Source organism: Spermophilus citellus (genome assembly GCF_964194105.1).
Source record: "Spermophilus citellus genome assembly, chromosome: 18".
NCBI lineage: Eukaryota > Metazoa > Chordata > Mammalia > Rodentia > Sciuridae > Spermophilus > Spermophilus citellus.
Window position 1 is genome coordinate 35,440,465 of NC_138200.1, and position 18,666 is coordinate 35,459,130.

The 18,666-nt window shown below is 36.2% G+C and overlaps 1 protein-coding gene across 3 annotated transcripts in view; it reads right to left on the reverse strand.

Moving 5' to 3' along the window:
• N4BP1 (NEDD4 binding protein 1) overlaps nucleotides 1-18,666 on the reverse strand; it is a 45,899-nt gene that overhangs the window by 15,246 nt on the left and 11,987 nt on the right. For 2 of the 3 annotated variants that reach the window (XM_081275296.1, XM_081275297.1), the window contains one exon: nucleotides 3,801-5,482. In XM_081275296.1, the coding sequence (XP_081131422.1) occupies nucleotides 3,801-5,482 (1,682 nt within the window). Of the gene's footprint in view, nucleotides 1-3,800; nucleotides 5,483-18,666 lie in introns of those variants that run through there. The other variant, XR_014019767.1, reaches the window with a different exon arrangement.

The following is an 18,666-nucleotide window of genomic DNA, read 5'->3' on the forward strand; positions in this document are numbered from 1 at the left end:
TTACAGATCATTTTTGCCTCATAAAACTGATAATTGCATTAAAAAATGTAATACCAGAAATACAGGTATTTTATCTTTAATTTCATTATATTTATTTAATTAACTAATGGCCTCAGTTAAAATTTGATCTAAATTGATCATTAGAATGGTCATGTTTTTCCAACTTAATTTACTGAGATAAATCTGATTAAAAATCCAATTATAGAAAACAATCACTTGAAAGTGAGCAATTCAATGGTATCTAGTACATTAAAATTCTGTGTCATCACCACTTATACCAAGTTCTAAAATATTTCCTCAAAAATAAAACCCAATGCCCATTAAGAGTTTCCCACAAAAAGGGTTCATTTTAATTACTGACATTTTCAGATCAATCTATATCCAATAAGTGTAACTATGGGCATGACATCCTTTTTTAAAAGCATTGCTTTTAAATTAAGACATTTACGAATTCAAAGAAAATTCAAACTCTTCCAAAATAATCAGTTTTCAGAGAGAATTAATGAAAGCTTGCAGGTTTCCCTTACTGCACTGATTGGTGGTTTTCAAAGGAGATTTGGCACTGAGCTCAAGGATGATAGGAAATATGTAATAGTGTTTTGGGGTTTCACAATGACCAGAGAGGGGGCACTATGAACAAAATGCGAGGGATCAGATACACAATATCAGATGGTACCACCCTAAATTCCAATAGTGATCCCTTAGAGAAACAGGCTACTTACTCCTCCAGAACGTTTTTAGAAGCAACTGCTTAGTCTATGTTAATTTGCATTCTTTTTTTTGAACATCAATTTGGGAAATCTTTTCACATATAGAAAAAAAGTTTCTGAAAAAAAGGGTTAGTATTATTCACGGCCATGACTTAAAAATTTTATCATCACATGGCTCAAGAAATCCTAACCAAAAAAGAAAGAAAGAAATCCTTACAATGAGGAACTGGTGCTGAGCCTGAAACTCCATTTTAGATTTTTATTTAGATAAATGCTAGGCAGCTGTGGGTCATTTACTGGGTTTCCCCCAAAATAGTTGCCAAAAAAAACCCAATGAAAACTGACAATAAATAGTATTATTTAGAGAGGAAGGCAAGTATATTACATATTTTTATGGCCAATTTCAAACTTTAACATATGAACTGCTGGCATTTTCCTTTATTCTTTGGACAGTAAAGACAACACCAACAATTCATTCAAACAAATAAAAAGCAGCTGCAGCAGGCATGATGGTACATGCCTGTAATCCCAGATACTTGGGAGGCTGAGGCAGGAGGACTGCAAATTCAAGTCTTGGCAACTTAACAAAACCCTGTCTCAAAATCAAAAATAAAAAGGGCTGGGGATGTAGCTCAAGGGTAAAGTGCCTCTGGATTCAATCCCCAGTACCAAAATAAATATGAGTGAATAAATAAAAATAAAATAAAAAGCAGCTTGATGTTGTGGTGCTCACTTGTAATCCCAGTTTTACAGGAGTTTAGGGTATGAGGATTTAAAGTTAGAAGCCAGCCTGGGCAACTTAGTAAAAACCTGTCTCAAAATAAAAAAGGTTTGGAGATTTAGCTCGTGGTAGAGCTCTTGTCTAGCTTGGATGAAGACCTGGGTTTGGTTCCTAGGACTGAAAAAGTAAAAAAAATAAAAAGCAGAATAGTCCTTATATTAAAAAAAATAACAACAACATACTAAAGACCTTCCATGGGACTCCAGGCTTGCCAGGGGGCTGGAGGATTGGCTGGATGCAATGAGCAAGCCTGAAGAAGCTGGCGGCAGGGTTCTGGGAGGTGGGAATCAAGTTGAGCCTCACCTACACCTGCTCTCCCTACTGCTGTTTATAGCCACAGATCCACACTTCTCCATGGCTGTGGGCCTCAACCTGAGCCACAAGGCAACCAAGAACATGAGCAGGCAGAGACAAGTTGCCACAGTGGACACTTTGCCAAACACACCAAGTTCATGTGAGACGTGACCAAAAAGGCGTGTGGCTATGCCTTACAAGAGCAGTGTGCTATGGAGCTTCTCAAGATGCCCAAGGGCAAACGGGCCCTGAAGCTCATCAAGAAGAGGGCAGGGATACAGATCTGCACTGACAGGAAATGAGAGGAGGTGACCTCACCACCCTAAGAAAAACAGCTGCCAAGAAGAACTACACTCCTCTCCCCTCTTTGTGTAATAAAACCTTTACAGAAAACATTCAGAACAACAGCAACAACAACAAATATGAAAATATTTCTGGATGAAATGAGGGCTGAAGAGTAGCTCAGGAGTAGAGCACCTGCCTTGCAAGCACTGCAATAAACAAGCAAACAAACAATATGGGTATAAGGCAGTAGGAAAGAGTACAGATAAAACAAAAATTACAAACATATAATGAACGTCAATAATTTTAATTTTTCAATTTCAATAGGTATTTCTAAAATTTCAGGACATTAATTGAACTTTTAGAACTCCTGGGATAAGGGGTCACACATTCAACAATGCATAAAAAGTATATTTAAGATCTGGCAACCTTTCCCTCATTCCATGTGCAGATGTCCTATGTCTTGAATGGTGGCTTCCTAAAATGCTAGACATTGAAGGTCCCTATAAATTTGCCCCCAGTTGCCCCTGATTTTTGAATTCAAACATGTAGTGAACCACAACCTAGATCTACAAAATAAACCCCAACCTAGCTGAAGAGTACATTCATGTGATAGACAAGTCTCAGTTAAAATTCAAGCAGCTGAATTTTAGCCAACCACAGGCTGCCAACTGATCTGATCATGTCCACATAAGGCAACTGTCTCATCACACCATTCCCAAATAAGGCAAACGTACAGCTACAATCAAAATTGTTTCTGTATATCACTTCCCTTTTTCTGCTTGTAAATCCTGCTGATAGCTGAAGCTCTCTGAACTTCTGGTTCTGAATGCTGCCCAATTCATGAATCAAATCTTTGCTAAAATTAATTCTCCAAATTTACTTTAACTAAAGTTTATGATAATGGGATGAGAGTATGACACTGGAGAGAAAGTACCTAGCAAGTTGAAATGGCATGATAAAGATGTCCTTAAGGGCAGGTGAAAAGACAACAGATTTGAAGCAAATAAAGCTCAGAAGTACTGAGTGACCTGACCAAAATTAAACAGCTCCAAGGTGGGGTGGAGACTCTGATCGTCATATTCTTCTTAGGCACTATGCTAGAATGTCCCTTGGAGAAGCAGCCTAATCTTACAGTAATAAAACCAGAATCCTAACAGGAGATCCAAGACAGGCTAAATAGACATGATCATTCCACATTTTTTTTTGTTTTAAATAAAAACAAATATTACAAACTTTTAGGAAAAACACAGCACATAATGAAGCTCAAACTAATTTCCTTAAGAAGGAAACTATCAAAAGTCCAATAGAAATATATCACACCTATTACCACTGTATACTTTTGGTTAGTGACAAAGCATATTCTAGCATAAATAGAAAAACTTTTTTTTTTTTTTTTTTTTTTTTTTGCTCCACACTTGTATTCAGAACCTAATGGCACTCACAGGACTGATAATATAACAAAAAACTCTCTAGACTGCATTATCATTAGGCAATACAGTGTAAATTTTCTAACATTTCCTGCCCATAGGAATGTAAATTTAGGAGGGCGAAGTGTAAAGTTCATGACTCTAGAAGATGAAATGATGAAACCTTTCCAACTGGTTATTGGAGATTCACCTCAGATTCACTAGACACATGCATAGGGTTTCTATATACATGTATGTAATTCCAAGACACTACTTAGAGTACTATGCAAAACTATAAAATAATTTGCAGATAAGAGGACTTACGTAATTGCAACATTGCTTCCATCTATAACAATATGCTTCAAGTCCATTCTCCCTGGTTCGTTTTTTAATTCCAGCTTGTAGGGTACTTTCAGAGTATCTCGAAACCTTTGAACCCCTGTAACTGAGGAATCAATATGATCAGAAGGTCCTGTCAATCTTGCATCAGTAACTGAAGGTAATAGCTGCGGCAGCGGCATTGGTGGAGAAAGGGGTGGACAATTTGGCTTAGACTGAGGAGAGCTACAATGTCCTGGACGTTTTTCACAGGCAGATTTCATATTATTTGAAAGCAAGGGTTCTGCCTGCTGTTGAAAACCATTTTCAGGAAAAACTGGAATTCTGGGCTGGTGACTTGAAGCTCCCCTTGAAACAAAACTGACATCTTTGGGACTTGAAGGAGCAGAGGGTAAACGGCCATCAGTTTCAAGGTCTATGTTACAAACATAGTTCTGGTTTGAACCCCAGATTTCACGTTTCTGTTCTATTGGCACTGTTCTGAAGGTATTAATTTTGCAATTTGAGGTACAAGGCTTACCTTCTACTTTGAATGGTAACTGAGAAAATTTTTCTACCGTATTTTGCTGAGTGTGACTCTGTGTTTTCTTTGGAGTGGAATCTGTTGTGAGCTCATTAATGCTGCTACAAACACCTTTACTTTTGGTTTTGTTGGTGTCTGTAGTACTAGGTGAAAATTCTCTGTTTTCTTGAAACCTTTTATTTTCTTTTTCAATTTCCTCCAAGAGCAATAATGGTTCGGTAGAAGGCCCAAACTCCCTAATGACCTTTTCAACAATTTCTTGAGAATAGCCCATGGTTTTAAAAAAGTTTACGAGGATATTGTATTCCATTTCCTCAGTAGTGTCTTTTACATCTGGACTTAAATTTTCAGAATCAGTAGAAGAATCAGATAGGTCAATGATTACACTTCCAGAGGATGTCTTATCATCGTGTAAAAGTTCTCCTTCTTGAACATTTTCTAAAGAAAATTGCTTCTTGGTATGCCTTTCCTCAGAATCAGAAAATCTCCTTTTGTGACAAATTCTCTCTTTGGAAAGTGCCTCTTCATCTGGGCTTAGGCCATTTACAGGAACAAAACGCACATCTGGTGAACTAGAAAAGACAGTGTCCATTTGTTTTGTAAGCTCAGAAACAGGAGTCCCAGCTTTATTTCTTTCATCTTCCTGCAAAACAATTTCATCTCTAGAAATATTCAGTCCTGTGGCAGCATTCTGTGTAAACTCTGTATGCTGAGCATCTCTAATTTCAATAACATCATCATCTCCTGTTTTAAATAGATTTTCCTCACCTTGTGTGAGAGTCAAAAGTTCTTTTTTTAAGGAAGTGGGTAAAATCAACAAATCCATTGTAAAATTATCTGCATGGGCTTCAACAAATTGTTTAAATTCCCTTTTCACCTCTGATTCTTTCTGACTACTGGGTAGGTTCTCATTATTCTCAAAGAGCTTTACAAATTGCTGAATGTGACTCCTGGCCATAACTACAGCCTCAGCACTTCCTCTGATGCCAAGAAGACCAATATCAAGAACACAGAGGTCAGCACAAGTATCCTGAATCAAGCTCTTCAGAAACAGGCTCTGTGCCCCAACAAAAATGCAGTGCATGGCCTTGGGATAATATTCTCTTTCTTCTAGTTCAGGTTCACAGATTCCTTTGATATATTCCTATAAAGAGAAGAAAAGAAATTAGATCAATTTACAAGAGCTTCTCAACAGCACATATTAAGTTACATGTATACTAACAAATGTTAATGTGACTTCACAAAACATCATAAATATGTTTATAATTTTGGGGAAAATATCACACAGTTTCCATAAAATGAGATTAACATATATAAATCATTTAATCATCTTTGGAGGAAATGAGAATTTTGCATCTGTATCTAAGAGACAGATACTTAAACGTTTTAATTGTGTGTCTTGCAGTATGATCTTAGGAATTTGTCTAAATGGATAATCCAGAGGTTAGATTTACTTAGATTAGAGAACAAACGTATTTGCCTGTTACCAGTCATTTATTACTACAAGGACATAATCAAGAGATTACATAATAAAGTCAAATGATTTATTAGAGAACAAATTTTGACTTTTGCATTGCTAGCATTACTCCTAGTTTCCAGATGAAACAAACACTATTACCCTTTGTTTCCAGATTTCTTGAAGGTATTCAGAGAACATGATTAATTTAACAAAAATCATTTCTTCCAGCTGCTTGGAATAACCTATACCCTATATAATTTTATGTCTGTTTTCTAAGAAAGGCCAAACTTTAAATCTAAAAACACAATCACCAGAAAATACTAAAACATAATGTTATTCTCAGATACTGGTACTGAAGGAGGCCTAAACAAGGTAGGCATGTGAACTGGGTTTCTCAGCCATCAGTTGCTATGAAGGTAGAAGAGCAAATCAAGTGAGCAAACACACACGGAGAGCGAAACACATTTGTGTATACAGCCAACTTTTGTTCTGCAGTTCATGTTTTGGTCTTAAATTCCAACAATAAACCCACTATTGATCTTGCTCAAGTTACCTAACTTATGCCCAGTTTCTTCAAATGTCAAAGAGGCAAGAACAGCAATCATAGGGGGTTTGCAGACTTCAAATAAATAATGAATATAAAGTCCTAATACTATACCTCACACATAGTAAATGCTTATTAAATACTTACATTATCAATGAAAATTTTCTGGAACTGATATTTGTGAGAATAAGCATGGCACCATAACTAATCCATACTTCAGGTACAATCAGAATGGCTTTGCTAAGCTAAGTACCTATAATTACAGTGACTGGGGAGGCTGAGGCAAAAGGATGGCCAAGTTTGAGGCCAGTCTCAGCAATGTAGTGAGATCCTGTCTCAAAATAAAAAGTAAAAAGGGCTGAGAATGTAGCACTCCCGACTTCAATTCCCAGTGTGTCTCTCTCTCACACACAGAGAGCATTACCCCAAATAGTAAAAAGTCTCACATGTGTATCACCTGTCAGAAAGAGGCTTTGTTTACCATAAACTTGATGCTGCTGTAACACATTATCTTATATTTAGAACTTATATTCAAATATGAGTGCACATTCTTTGTGCATCTATTATTTAAAACCATGAAATTCCTATGAGTAGATGAAAAACTACAGAGGAGAAGCTTGAACTAAGTGTTATGATGTTCAGTTGGATTCTTTGCTCCCTCACATCTCTTGAATGTGCCTGGACAGAGAAGCCATTTTTAAAAGCAAAATTTGTTATTTTTGTTAACATAGCAATTTTGTTAAATCAAGGTATAACAACTTATCATGCTTTCTTACTGAATGCTCAAACACAGTGGTAAATACTGGTGTAAGTATCCTTGAAAGATTTCCAAATAGGCAACATTTGGCTAGTACATGTTTGTACTTATGCTGTATTCAGGTTGAAGGGTAATTTAAAAATTTTTTTTTAAACAAATAATAGGTAGTACACACTTCCTTGGGTACTCTTCTAGTTTCATCTAGTTTCCTCTAACCACTTCATCTTATCTAAGGATGATAGACTATCAAAAGCAAGCATCTACATTGATACCATGCCATTTTATCACATGAATAGCTTTAAAAACTACCATCTCAATGGATTCAGAATTATTCCATTACCCAAAAGATTTCCTTCATGTTACTCCTTTACAGTCACCTTTATGTTTTATTCCCTGACACCTTCTAATCTATTTTCACCTCTATAATTTTGTGACCTCATGAATGTTACATAAATGGAATTATGTAATATGGGGCTTCTGACAGTTTTTATGTGGACTCAGGTTTTCAATTTTATGGGACAAGTACTTAGGAGTACAACTAACAGAAAACACGGTAAGTGCGTATTTAGGACAAACTATTTTTCCTGAATGGCCACACCATTTTACTTTCCAAGAACATATAAAAGACATCCAGTTTCTCCACAATCTTGCTAGCTTCTGGTTTGCCACTATTTTTCATTTCAGTCACTCTAACAGGAATGTAATATTATCTCATCTTAGTTTACATTTTCTTAGTAGTGATGCTGGATATTTTTCCAAGTGCTATTTACCATGTATATATCTTTTTCTAAAAAAAATGTTTTGTTTATTTAGTTTGTCCATTCTCCAAATTGATTTTTTTTTATACTGTTGAATTAAGAGTCTTAGCCTTTTGTCAGATATGTGGTTCATTTTCTCCAAGTAGAGTCTTTCTGGTCACCCATTCAATAGGGTGTTTTGTGACAGTCATAGCTATTAATTTAACCTTCAAGAAGCCCTAGGTCTTGAGGATCTCTCCTATGTTATCTCAAAAAAGTTTTACCTTGAAATTTATGATCTACTTTGAGCAGATTTTTCTGCATGGTGTGAGTTTAGGTTAAGATTCATGTTTTTGCTTTATGGATTATCAAATTTTTCTAGTATACCTTCTTCAAATGAAATTTCAAGGACTATCTATGTGAAAAATCAATTAGTCACACACAGCCTGGCATGGTGGCACACACCTGTAATCCTCGTTACTTGGGAGACTGAGGCAAGAGTTAAGTTCAAGGCCAATCTCTGCACCTCAGCAAGACCCTGTCTCCAAATACAAAACACTAGGGATGTAGCTCAATGGTAGAGCACTCCTGGGTTTGAACCCAAATATCCACCCCAAAATCAAAAAATTAGCCATACTTTAGGAAGCTATTTAGGGGCTCTCTATTTTGTTCCATCAATTCATGTATCTATCCCTTATCAATACCACAGTTTTGATTACTGTAACTACACAATATGTTGAACTTGGGTAGAAACTATTCTTATTCTTTTTAAAATTGTTATTTTAGTTCCTTTGCTTTTCCATACAAAGCCTAGAACAATCTTTTACTACATATAAAAAATATCTTGCTGGAATTTTGTCAGCAATTGTGTTAAGCCTGGATAACTGCCATCTGCTGGGTCTCCTGATCCATGAATCTATCATGTCTCTCCATTTATTTGCTTTGCTTTCTTCTTTGAGCAGCACTTTTAGTTTTGATTAGAAAAAGTCTTGCATAATTATGCTAAATTCACACTTAAGTTAGTATTCTTTTCTTTCCTCTATTTATTACTATGTTGTTCAGACTGGTCTTGTGATTATCCTCCTTCAGCCTCCTTAGTACCTGGGATTTCAGGCTTGTGCCAGTACACCCAGCAAGTTTTTCATTTTTTAATTATAAAAGGTACAGTATTTCAAATTTTGATTTCTATATGTTCACTGCCATATGACTGTAATTCCAGACACTCAGGAGGCTGAAGGGGTAAAGCTGGTAAGTTCAAGGCCAGCCTGAACAACTTAGTGAGAACCTAGCTCAAAATAAAATTTGGTAGGGATGTAGCTCAGTAGTAGAGTTTGTATTAGCAATATGAGAGATCCTGGGCTGTCTCCAGTACCAGGGAAAAAAATTATCTATAACAGACTTTTCCATGTTGTTGTCCTGCCACCTTCTTGAACTCACCTATTTCTAGTCCAGGGTTGTGTTTGTGAGCTTCCCTGTACAATTTCTATGTAGACAATTATGCCATCTGCCACTATTTCTTTTCTATTTACATGACTTTTATTTTTCTTTCTTTCTGTAATGGAAAGTCTAGCATTATTATGTTGAAGACTAGTGGCGAGAGATGACATACTTGTCTTCCTCATGATCTAAAGGAGAAAATGTTCTATCTTTAAGTATGGTGTTAGATGTAGACCTTGCACAGATGGTCTTTATCAGTTGAGAAAGTCACTCAGCATTCCTAGTTTCTAGGAACATGAATAGGTATTGGAATCTGTCAAATGGTTTCCTGCATTAATTGATATAATTATGAACTTTTCTCCCTTATTCAGCCTATAAATAAGGTGGGTTTACACTGACTTTTTGAATACAGATCAAGTCCTATACACCTCTTTTTTATTTATTGAATTCTATTTGTAAATACTTTGTTAAGAACTTCTGCATCTAAGCTGGATGTGGTGGTTCACATTTGAAATCCCAACAACTTGAGAGGATGAGGCAGGAGGACTGTAAGTTCGAGGTCAGACTCAGCAACTCAATGAAACCCTCAGTAAATTAGCAAGATCCTGCCTGAAAATAAAAAGGTCTGGGAATGTAGCTCAGTATAAGGCACCACTGGTTTCAACTCCTAGTACCACCTCCCTCCAAAAAAGAACTTTTGCATCTATACTCATGAAAGTCTTCTGTTTGAAGTTTTCCTTTTTGGCCTCAGTACCACAAAACACCCAAACAAATGAAGTCCACAAGCAGTCCTTTTTGGTACTGTCTTTGGTTTTAACATCAGGGTAACATTAGCCACAAATGGGTTAGGAAGTGTTCTCTCACATTTCCTGGAAAAAAAATATGTAAAACTGAGGTTAATTCTTTTTGAAACATTTAATAGAGGTCTCAGTGAAACAAGTATGCCTAGAGAGTTCTTTTATGTCCATTTTAAAATTCATTCAATTTCCAGGGGCTGGGGCATAACTCAGTGGTACAGCACTTGTTTAATTCCTGGGAGGCCCTAGGTTTAATACCTAGCACCAATAAACCAACCAACCAACAAACCCATCCAATTTTCTTAATAACTTCAAGTTATTCAAATGATCAGTTTTACATGGGGCAAAGTCATGGCAGTTTGCCATTTTTGAGAATTGGTCCATTTCAACTGAGTTGCTAAATTTATGTATGCAGAGCTGTAGTATTTCCTTATCTTTTAAATGTCTGAAGATTCTGCAGTGAAAATGTTTCATCCCTGATAAACTCGTGTTTTATGTTGCAAGGTTTTTCAATTTTATTGATCTTTTCAAAGGGGTTGTTTAATTGGTTTTTCTCTCTTGTTTGCTTTCAGTTTCATCAACATCTGCTCTTAAATTTATATTTCCCTACTTCTGCTTGCTTTAGGCCTATATCACTCTTATTTTTCAAATTCACTGACATGGAAGCTTAGATTATTGAGTCTTCTTTTCTTTGCATTGACATGTTATATATTTCCTTCAGCACTGCTTTAGCAGTACCCCAGTGTTTTGATGAGTTGCCTTTTTGTTGTCATTTAGTTCAGTGCACTTTTACAGATTTCCCTTCAGGGGCTGGGGGTATTACTCAGTCGTGGAGTGCTTGCTTAACTTGCATGATGCTTTGGTTGTTAACCCCTAGCACCAAGAAAAAAAGAACTCGCATATCTAGAAGATCCATGTTTAAAAAAAGATAAATAAAACAAAAGTGAGAACTTCATTGACCCATGAATTGTTTGAAGTGTGTTGTTTAGTTTCCAAGTATTTAAAGATTTTCCTGTTATCTTTGTTGTTTTGGTTATTTTGTGGTCAGAACATTCTTTATGACTCAGTCTTTTAAATTTATTGAGATTTATTTTATGGCTAGGACAAAGTTTATCTTGATGGTTCTGTGGATGTTTGAAAAAAACATGTATTCCACTGTTGTTGAGTAGTAATTCTATAAATATCAAATATAATCTTGTTGGTTGATGGTATTAGCAAGTTCTTCTGTACCCTTGCTGACCGACCTTTCCTTTAATGGGTGGGTCTTAATTGTTGAGAAAAGGGTGATGAAGTCTCCAAACACAACTGTGGATTTGTCAATTTCTCCTTTCAGTTCTCTCAGTTTTTGTTTCACATATTTTGCATTTTGTTACACATTTAACATGTCACATGTCTTCTTAGTGAACTGTCTTATCATTATTGTTATAGCTTCCTTATCTCTGGGAATTTTCTTTGCTCAGAAGTCTACTTTGTCTGATGGTCACATTGCCACTCTTTTTTTTTTTTCCTTCCAGTACTAGTACTGGGTATCAAGCTCAGGACTTCAAACATGCTAAGCAAATTAGTCTCTACCACTGAACTGCATCCCTAGCCTTACCTTTTTAATTAATGTTTACATGGTGTATTTCTCCCCTTTTTACTTTATTTTTTAATACTGTAATATTCTTTGTAATATTCATTTCAGTTATGGCTTCTTTTATTTTTATCTATATTATTTTTTAAAATGAGTTTCTTCAAAACATTCGTTTGGTTATGTATTTTTAATCCACCCTGACAACTTTTAATTGGTGTACTGAGACTATTTACTTTTAATACAATTATTGGGAAGTCTGGAATTAAGTCTTTTTGGGGTGGTGGTGGTGGGGGGTGTCGGACCTGGGCACTCAATCACTGAGCCACATCCCCAGTCCTATTTTTTAAAATTGATCTTATTTTATTTTTTTTGCATATGATTCTGATTTTATTCCTCCAGCTAATGAAGATAGTATGCCTTGAGTATAACACAACACTATTAAAGCAATAAAAAGCAGTAAAGCAGTCATAATTTGATTTTATTAGTTTTTTAAAATACATGACAATAGAATGCATTACGATCCTTATTACACATAGAGCACAATTTTTTGTACTTCCGTATATAAAGTATGTTCACGCCAATTTATGCCACCATACATGTACTTTTTTCAATACAATTCTTAATACACATATATATCACAATTTTTCTTTTTTTTATTGGTTGTTCACAACATTACAAAGCTCTTGACATATCATATTTCATACATTAGATTGAAGTGGGTTATGAACCCCCAATTTTACCCCAAATGCAGATTGCAGAATCACGTTGGTATATCACAATTTTTCATATCTCTGTTTGTATATAAGGTATGCTGACACCGAATTCAAGTCTTCATATATGTACTTTATATAATGATGACCATCACATTCCACCATCCTTGCTATTTTTGTATTTTATTTGCAGACAGGATTTCACTGAGCTGCTTAGTACTTTGCCATTGATGAGTCCGCCTTGAATTCGAGATCCTCCTGTCTCAGCCTCCTGAGCTGCTGGGATCATAAGTGTTTGCCACCATGCCCGGCAAGCCTATCATTTTATTTGCTATTTGTCCACACATCTTATTTCTGTTTTCCCTATTTCCTCTTGCATTATATGAACATGTTCTAGTATTATAATTCCTTGGATTTTACTAAACTTATTTATATAGTCTTTCTAGTGGTCACACTAGCAATTACAATATATGTATTTAAATTTCAAAAGTACACATAGAATTAATATTCTGTCATTTTAAGGAGTGTATAAAAATGTTTCAGACCTGGGGGAAAACTGCCTATTCCAAGGGCTAATTCTTAGGGGTGGTGAAAAGCTTGTGTAGAACATACCTTTCAGGTGCAGAATGCCCAGTTTAGTATCCCATACCCATCTACCTCCTTAACTAATGCTTACATACCAAACAAGTGTTTTCCTTGCCTTAAATCAAGCCAGGGTCAGAAGTCAGACAACTAGAATAGTCCTTATAAAGGCCCGATACTTATTCACACAAGCCAATTCCTGTTTATCCCCTGTCCTGCTTTCCTCATGGAAAGCCCAATAAGGGCTGTGGCCCAGCCTTTCCCATTGCCTCTTTGCTTTTGCCCCTTGACCCAAGATCTGATGTTTCCCTTGTCACCCTGCTGGTGTGGCAGCTCCCTTTTCTTGACCTGTGTATCCTCACTCAGTCACCTCCACAAATTCAAACACTTGGGCACAAATTTTAGGACACATGTAGTTATACAGTTTCCTTTAATCCTTGCTACCTTTCCTCTTTCTTTCCTTTATGTTATACATGTTTCATTTATGTGTTTATATTTGAAACCTTGTCAGACCATGGTTGTATTTTTTGTTTTAATGAATCAAATTCATGTTAAAGAAGTCAAGAAGCAAAGTGACTTAGTACATTTACCCAGATATTTGCCATTTGTCTCTATAGAATTTTCTTTAGCAACTCTTTTGGGGCAGTGCTGGTAATAATTTTCCTTCAACTGAATTCCTTTATATCCCTTTTACTTTTGAAAGATAACTTCACTAAACAAAGAATCCTGGGATAAAAGTTCTTTTCTTTCATCACTTAAAAAATATTGTGTCACTTCCTTCTGGCTTCTGTGGTTTCTGATAAGAACTCTATAGTCATTTTAGTTATGGGTCCCTAACAAACAATGCATTTTCTCTCGATGTTTTCATTATTTTCAATTTGTCTTTGATTTTCAGGAGTGTGCTTATGGTACATTTGGATGCAAGATTCTTTCTTCTTGTATTAGTATCTTTTACCAAATCTGGGAAATTTTTTAGCAATTATTTCTTTAAATACCTTTTATTCAGATTAGATGTTTTCTGTTTTATCTTCAAGCTCACTGACTTTTTCCTGTTATCTCCATTATAAAATTAAGTTCAGGACTGGGGATGTTGCTCAGTTGTAGCATACTTTCCTAGCATATGTGAGACTCTGAGTTCAACACTCAGTACTTTAATTAATTAATCAACTACCAAAATAAATAAAATTGAGCTCATCCAGTAAGTTTTTATTAAGCTTATTCCATTTTTCAGTTCTAAACTTACCACTTGGTTTTTCTTTTATATGTTATTTCTTTGCTGAAACCTTTTTTTCTATTAATTTCAAGAGTCTTTGTGATTGCCTATTAGAGAATTTTTATTGTAGATATTTTACTCTTTGTCAAAAGATTCCAGCCAGGCCTTGTGGCACATGCTTGTAATCCCAGCGGCTGGGGAGACTGAAGGAAGAGGATCATGAGTTCAAAGCCAGCCTCAGCAATTTAGCGAGGCCCTAAGCAACTGAGCCAGACCATGTCTCAAAATTAAAAAAATAGGGCTGGGATTGTGGTAGAGTGCTTGCCTAGCAAGCATGAGACACTGGGTTCAATCCTCAGAACACATTAAAAAAATAAACAAAATCAAAATAGAAAGGGCTAGGGATGTTGCTCAGTAGTTCAGTGCCCGTTCAATTCCCTGTAAACCCCTCTCCATCCCCAAAAGATTCCAACACCTGGTTAAAATTGCAATTTTCACTTTTCTATGTTCATATGTGAAGTACACCACCAGTGAAATTCCATATCATGTACAACTACAAGACTGAGATTCTAATTAAAATAAGTTATACACCATGTATGTATAATACATCAGAATATACTCTACTGTCATGTATACCTAAAAAAGAATTTTTAAAAAGAAAAAATTCCTATTTTCAAAAATGCACACCTGTAAATCCAGCAATTTGGGAGGTTAAAGCAAGATTATAAGCCTTGGCAACTCTGTGAGACCCTGGCTCAAAATTTAAAAATTAAAAATGACTGGGGATGTAGCTCTGTGGTAGAACATCCCTGGGTTAAATCCTGAAAAAAAAAAAAAAAAAGTTGAGATTTTCCTGGTTCTTTATTTACCAACTATTTCTTTACTATTCATTTTTTACATTATGGTATGTGTTTGAATCTTAGGAATGCTAACACTTTGTTTTAACAGATAATCGATCTAATAATATTCAGGCTGCAAGCTGCAACCTATTCTTTGTGAGTTTTGGTTACAATGTCAGCTTAGTTTCTAAACCCTTTTGTGATGCTATCTGTATCTGCCCCACATGTGTGTCTCTAGTCTATGATTTAGATGGTGGCCATAGTGTTTGCTCAGTCCTCAAGAGCCTTTCTAGAGCTGATAAAGAGCATATACATGCACATATAGCTTAAGGAAGGGCCTAGGGTCATAACTTTAGGGCCAACTTTCCTGAGCTCCTTCCACTCTGCAATCTCCTTGGTACTTTGGTTTCCTGGGGTTATTCTTTCGGTAATTGAGCCAGAAAGTTTGGGTTTTGATTATCCCACTCTAGCTTGCACTTCTAAAACTGTCCCTGGATTCATCTAGAAGACCCAGAAAGATAAAAATCAATAGAGCCTGACCCCACAACTGCAACCAGAGAAAAGGTTCTCCTCCCTAAGAATTTTGGCTCTTACAAACTCCCATCACCACAATACCACCAGAGGACTGATGGGGGCTGGTGTTCATGAGTATGGAGAAAAGGGGGAAAAGAAACACATAATAAGGATTTTCTCACTGTAGGTGTTCCCTTTTCTGTCCCTTTAACCCAAACCAGAGGGCTCCTCCCAGGACACAGTACCCATTTCCACTTCCAGGGTGGAGGACAGTAACAGGAAAAAATAGTAAACTCATGGTTGGTTTGTTGGTACTTTTCATTCTGGTTTTTCTTCCCAATCTGTTACTTTTCAGACTCCTCCTCTAAGCTGTTTTCATGCATTCTCTCTAGGTTTTACAGCTGAATCAATTAGGAACTACAGGGTAGTTACCCTGTCTTACCTGTACTAGGATCTTTAGGCTGCCTGCCAATAAAAAGGAGCTATCTGTTCAGCATATGCTAAGTTACTGCTTGAATTCATGTGACTTCTCAAATACTGTTGAGACCAATAAATGCAGACATTGGGATAAGGAAAAGTTTAGTGTGCCACCAGCAACAATTAATTAGTCAAGCTGGAGGGGTACAATTTCTTCTCTAGGTAAAAGACCTTCAAAACAAATGCTCTAAAAGAAAAAAAAAAAAAAAAAAAGAAAGAGAAAAGAAAAGAAAAAACTGATTCTCTGACCAAGGTAAAGTTCACTTATGAACAGTTTCTGCAGAGACGGAGTGTCCAATTGACATTTCAAATTTACTATGAAACATAACAACACCCAAATGGAAGAAAGGCTCAGATATAAAAGACAGAAATGAATACCATAAAATAGAACACAAAATAAGGAAAACTGGAAGGAACTATAGGTACATGGGAAAACTCTTGACAAAAATTTAACAGTACTTTCTAACAAATACAAAATTATACTGGATGCATAAAACAGGAATCAGGATGCTTAAAGAAACAAAGAGTAAAGGAAAGAATATGATGGCCAGAATCGTCAACAGAAGAAATGGAAGAAATATTTCCAAAAGTACCATAAAAAGAAACAAACACAGAAGGAAAAAAAAAGAGAGAAAAGAGGCCTAAGGCTCCCTCTAGGATATTCTAAATTCTAAATCCCAAGTTTGAGGCCAGCCTCCAAAACTTGGAGAGGCCCTAAGCAACTTAGAGATCCTATCTCAAAATAAAAAATATGTAGCGTAGTGGTAAAGTGGGATATGTAGCATAGTGGTAAAGTGCCCTGGGTTCAATCTCTAATACAAGGTAGGAAGGAAGTTCTGTTATCTCTACGAAAGAGACTATGACTTTAAAATATTAACAAGAGTTCTACAGAATACACACAAATTGCCTAGAGAAACCTCAGAAAATACAAAACAGGCCTACTTTTCATCTCCATCTATCATTCATGTTAACAATATCATCTTAAAGAGTAACCACATCACCCATTTTTCCAGTAATATAATTTCTTTTGCTTTCTATTTTACCTTTTTCTTTAACCTCGTCTCTACAGTGTCCATCAACTTCCTCCCAGAAAGGTTCCTTAACTGGAGTGTACTTTAGGAGACAGGACCAGAGGCCACACTCAAGAGTGTACAATCTTCAAAACTTTTCAGCTTTCCTGGTAAAGTTACCCCTCACTCTTACCCAAAGAATGTTTTCACTTCCAATTTCATTTTTATTTTTCACTCTTCTCACTCTCAGTAGAAGATGTGAATATTTCACCAGAGACTGGAAGTTAGTATGTGTGAATCCCTTCATCTTCCTCTCCATTTGGCACACCACAGCTGCTGGGGAAGCTTAGGCAGGACAGTCTGGGCAACTTAGTGACCCCATCTCAAAATAAATAAATGAGATTTCTTTTTCCTTCCTTCCATTTCAAAGTCACGCCCTTAAATTCTGACTTTCCCCAAGCACCATCACTTTTATTTACCTACTAACCCTGTGCTGACACATAGGCTTGGGTCTCCCTGATTCCACTGTACTTTCTCCATGCCCCACTTTAAATATATGGGTCCACTCCCATCTCTATCCTTTCATCCTCACACTTTTTGAAACAAGTACCCTAAACTGTATTTTACAGTCAAATCCTGGAAATCTGGATTCTGGCTTATTCAAACTGAAAATTCTTGACTGCTAACAATAACAATGCCAAAACCAAAGACCCCTTTTCTGTACTCATTCTTCTTGGGCGTGACGTGTCAAATGACTTGTCCATGACAAGTTTTTTCCGCTTCATGTTTGTGAGTTACCATGTATGGACACAGATCGACATGACTGCAGCCATCTTGAGTCATAACTGCCATAAGTGCCCTGAGGAAACCTACCCCTCACTTTTCCTGCATAACTTCCCAGCAAACCATTAACAGATAAAAACACTAGAGTCATATGTGAAGATTTACAATCAGACCCAAGCTCCAGGGATCCAATGGACTCTGATATTATGCACCGATAAACCAGGTACATCTCTCTGATATGTGGATGCTAACATACAACAAAGGGTGGGGATAGAAGTTCTCTAGGTTAGACAAAGGGGAATGAAGGGAGAGGGGATGGGAACAGGAAAGAAAGCAGAATGGGGACTGGGGATGTGGCTCAAGCAGTAGCGCGCTCTCCTGGCATGCCTGTGGCCCGGATTCGATCCTCAGCACCACATACAAACAAAGATGTTGTGTCCACCAAAAACTAAAAAATAAATATTAAAATTCTCTCTCTCTCTCTCTAAAAAAAAGAAAAAGAAAGCAGAATGAATCGGACATAACTATCTTACGTACACTGATGAATACATGACCAGCGTAACTTCACATCATATATAACCTGAACACTTGCCGAGCATGTGTGAGGCACTGGGTTTGATTCTCGGCACCACATATAAATAAAAAACCAAAGTACATTGACAACTAAAATTATTATTTTTTTAAATGAGAAATTAAACTCCATGCATAATGTCAAAATATACTTTACTATAATGTATATCTAAAAAGAATAGAATTTAAAAATAAATATTCACAGATATTAATGCTTTGCTCACTAAATAGGTTGTATTTATTAAAAAATAAAACAAAAAAACAAGATAAATCAGGTACATTCTATCCTGGGTGAAATTCCTTTTGTCCTAACCCATAAATATACCC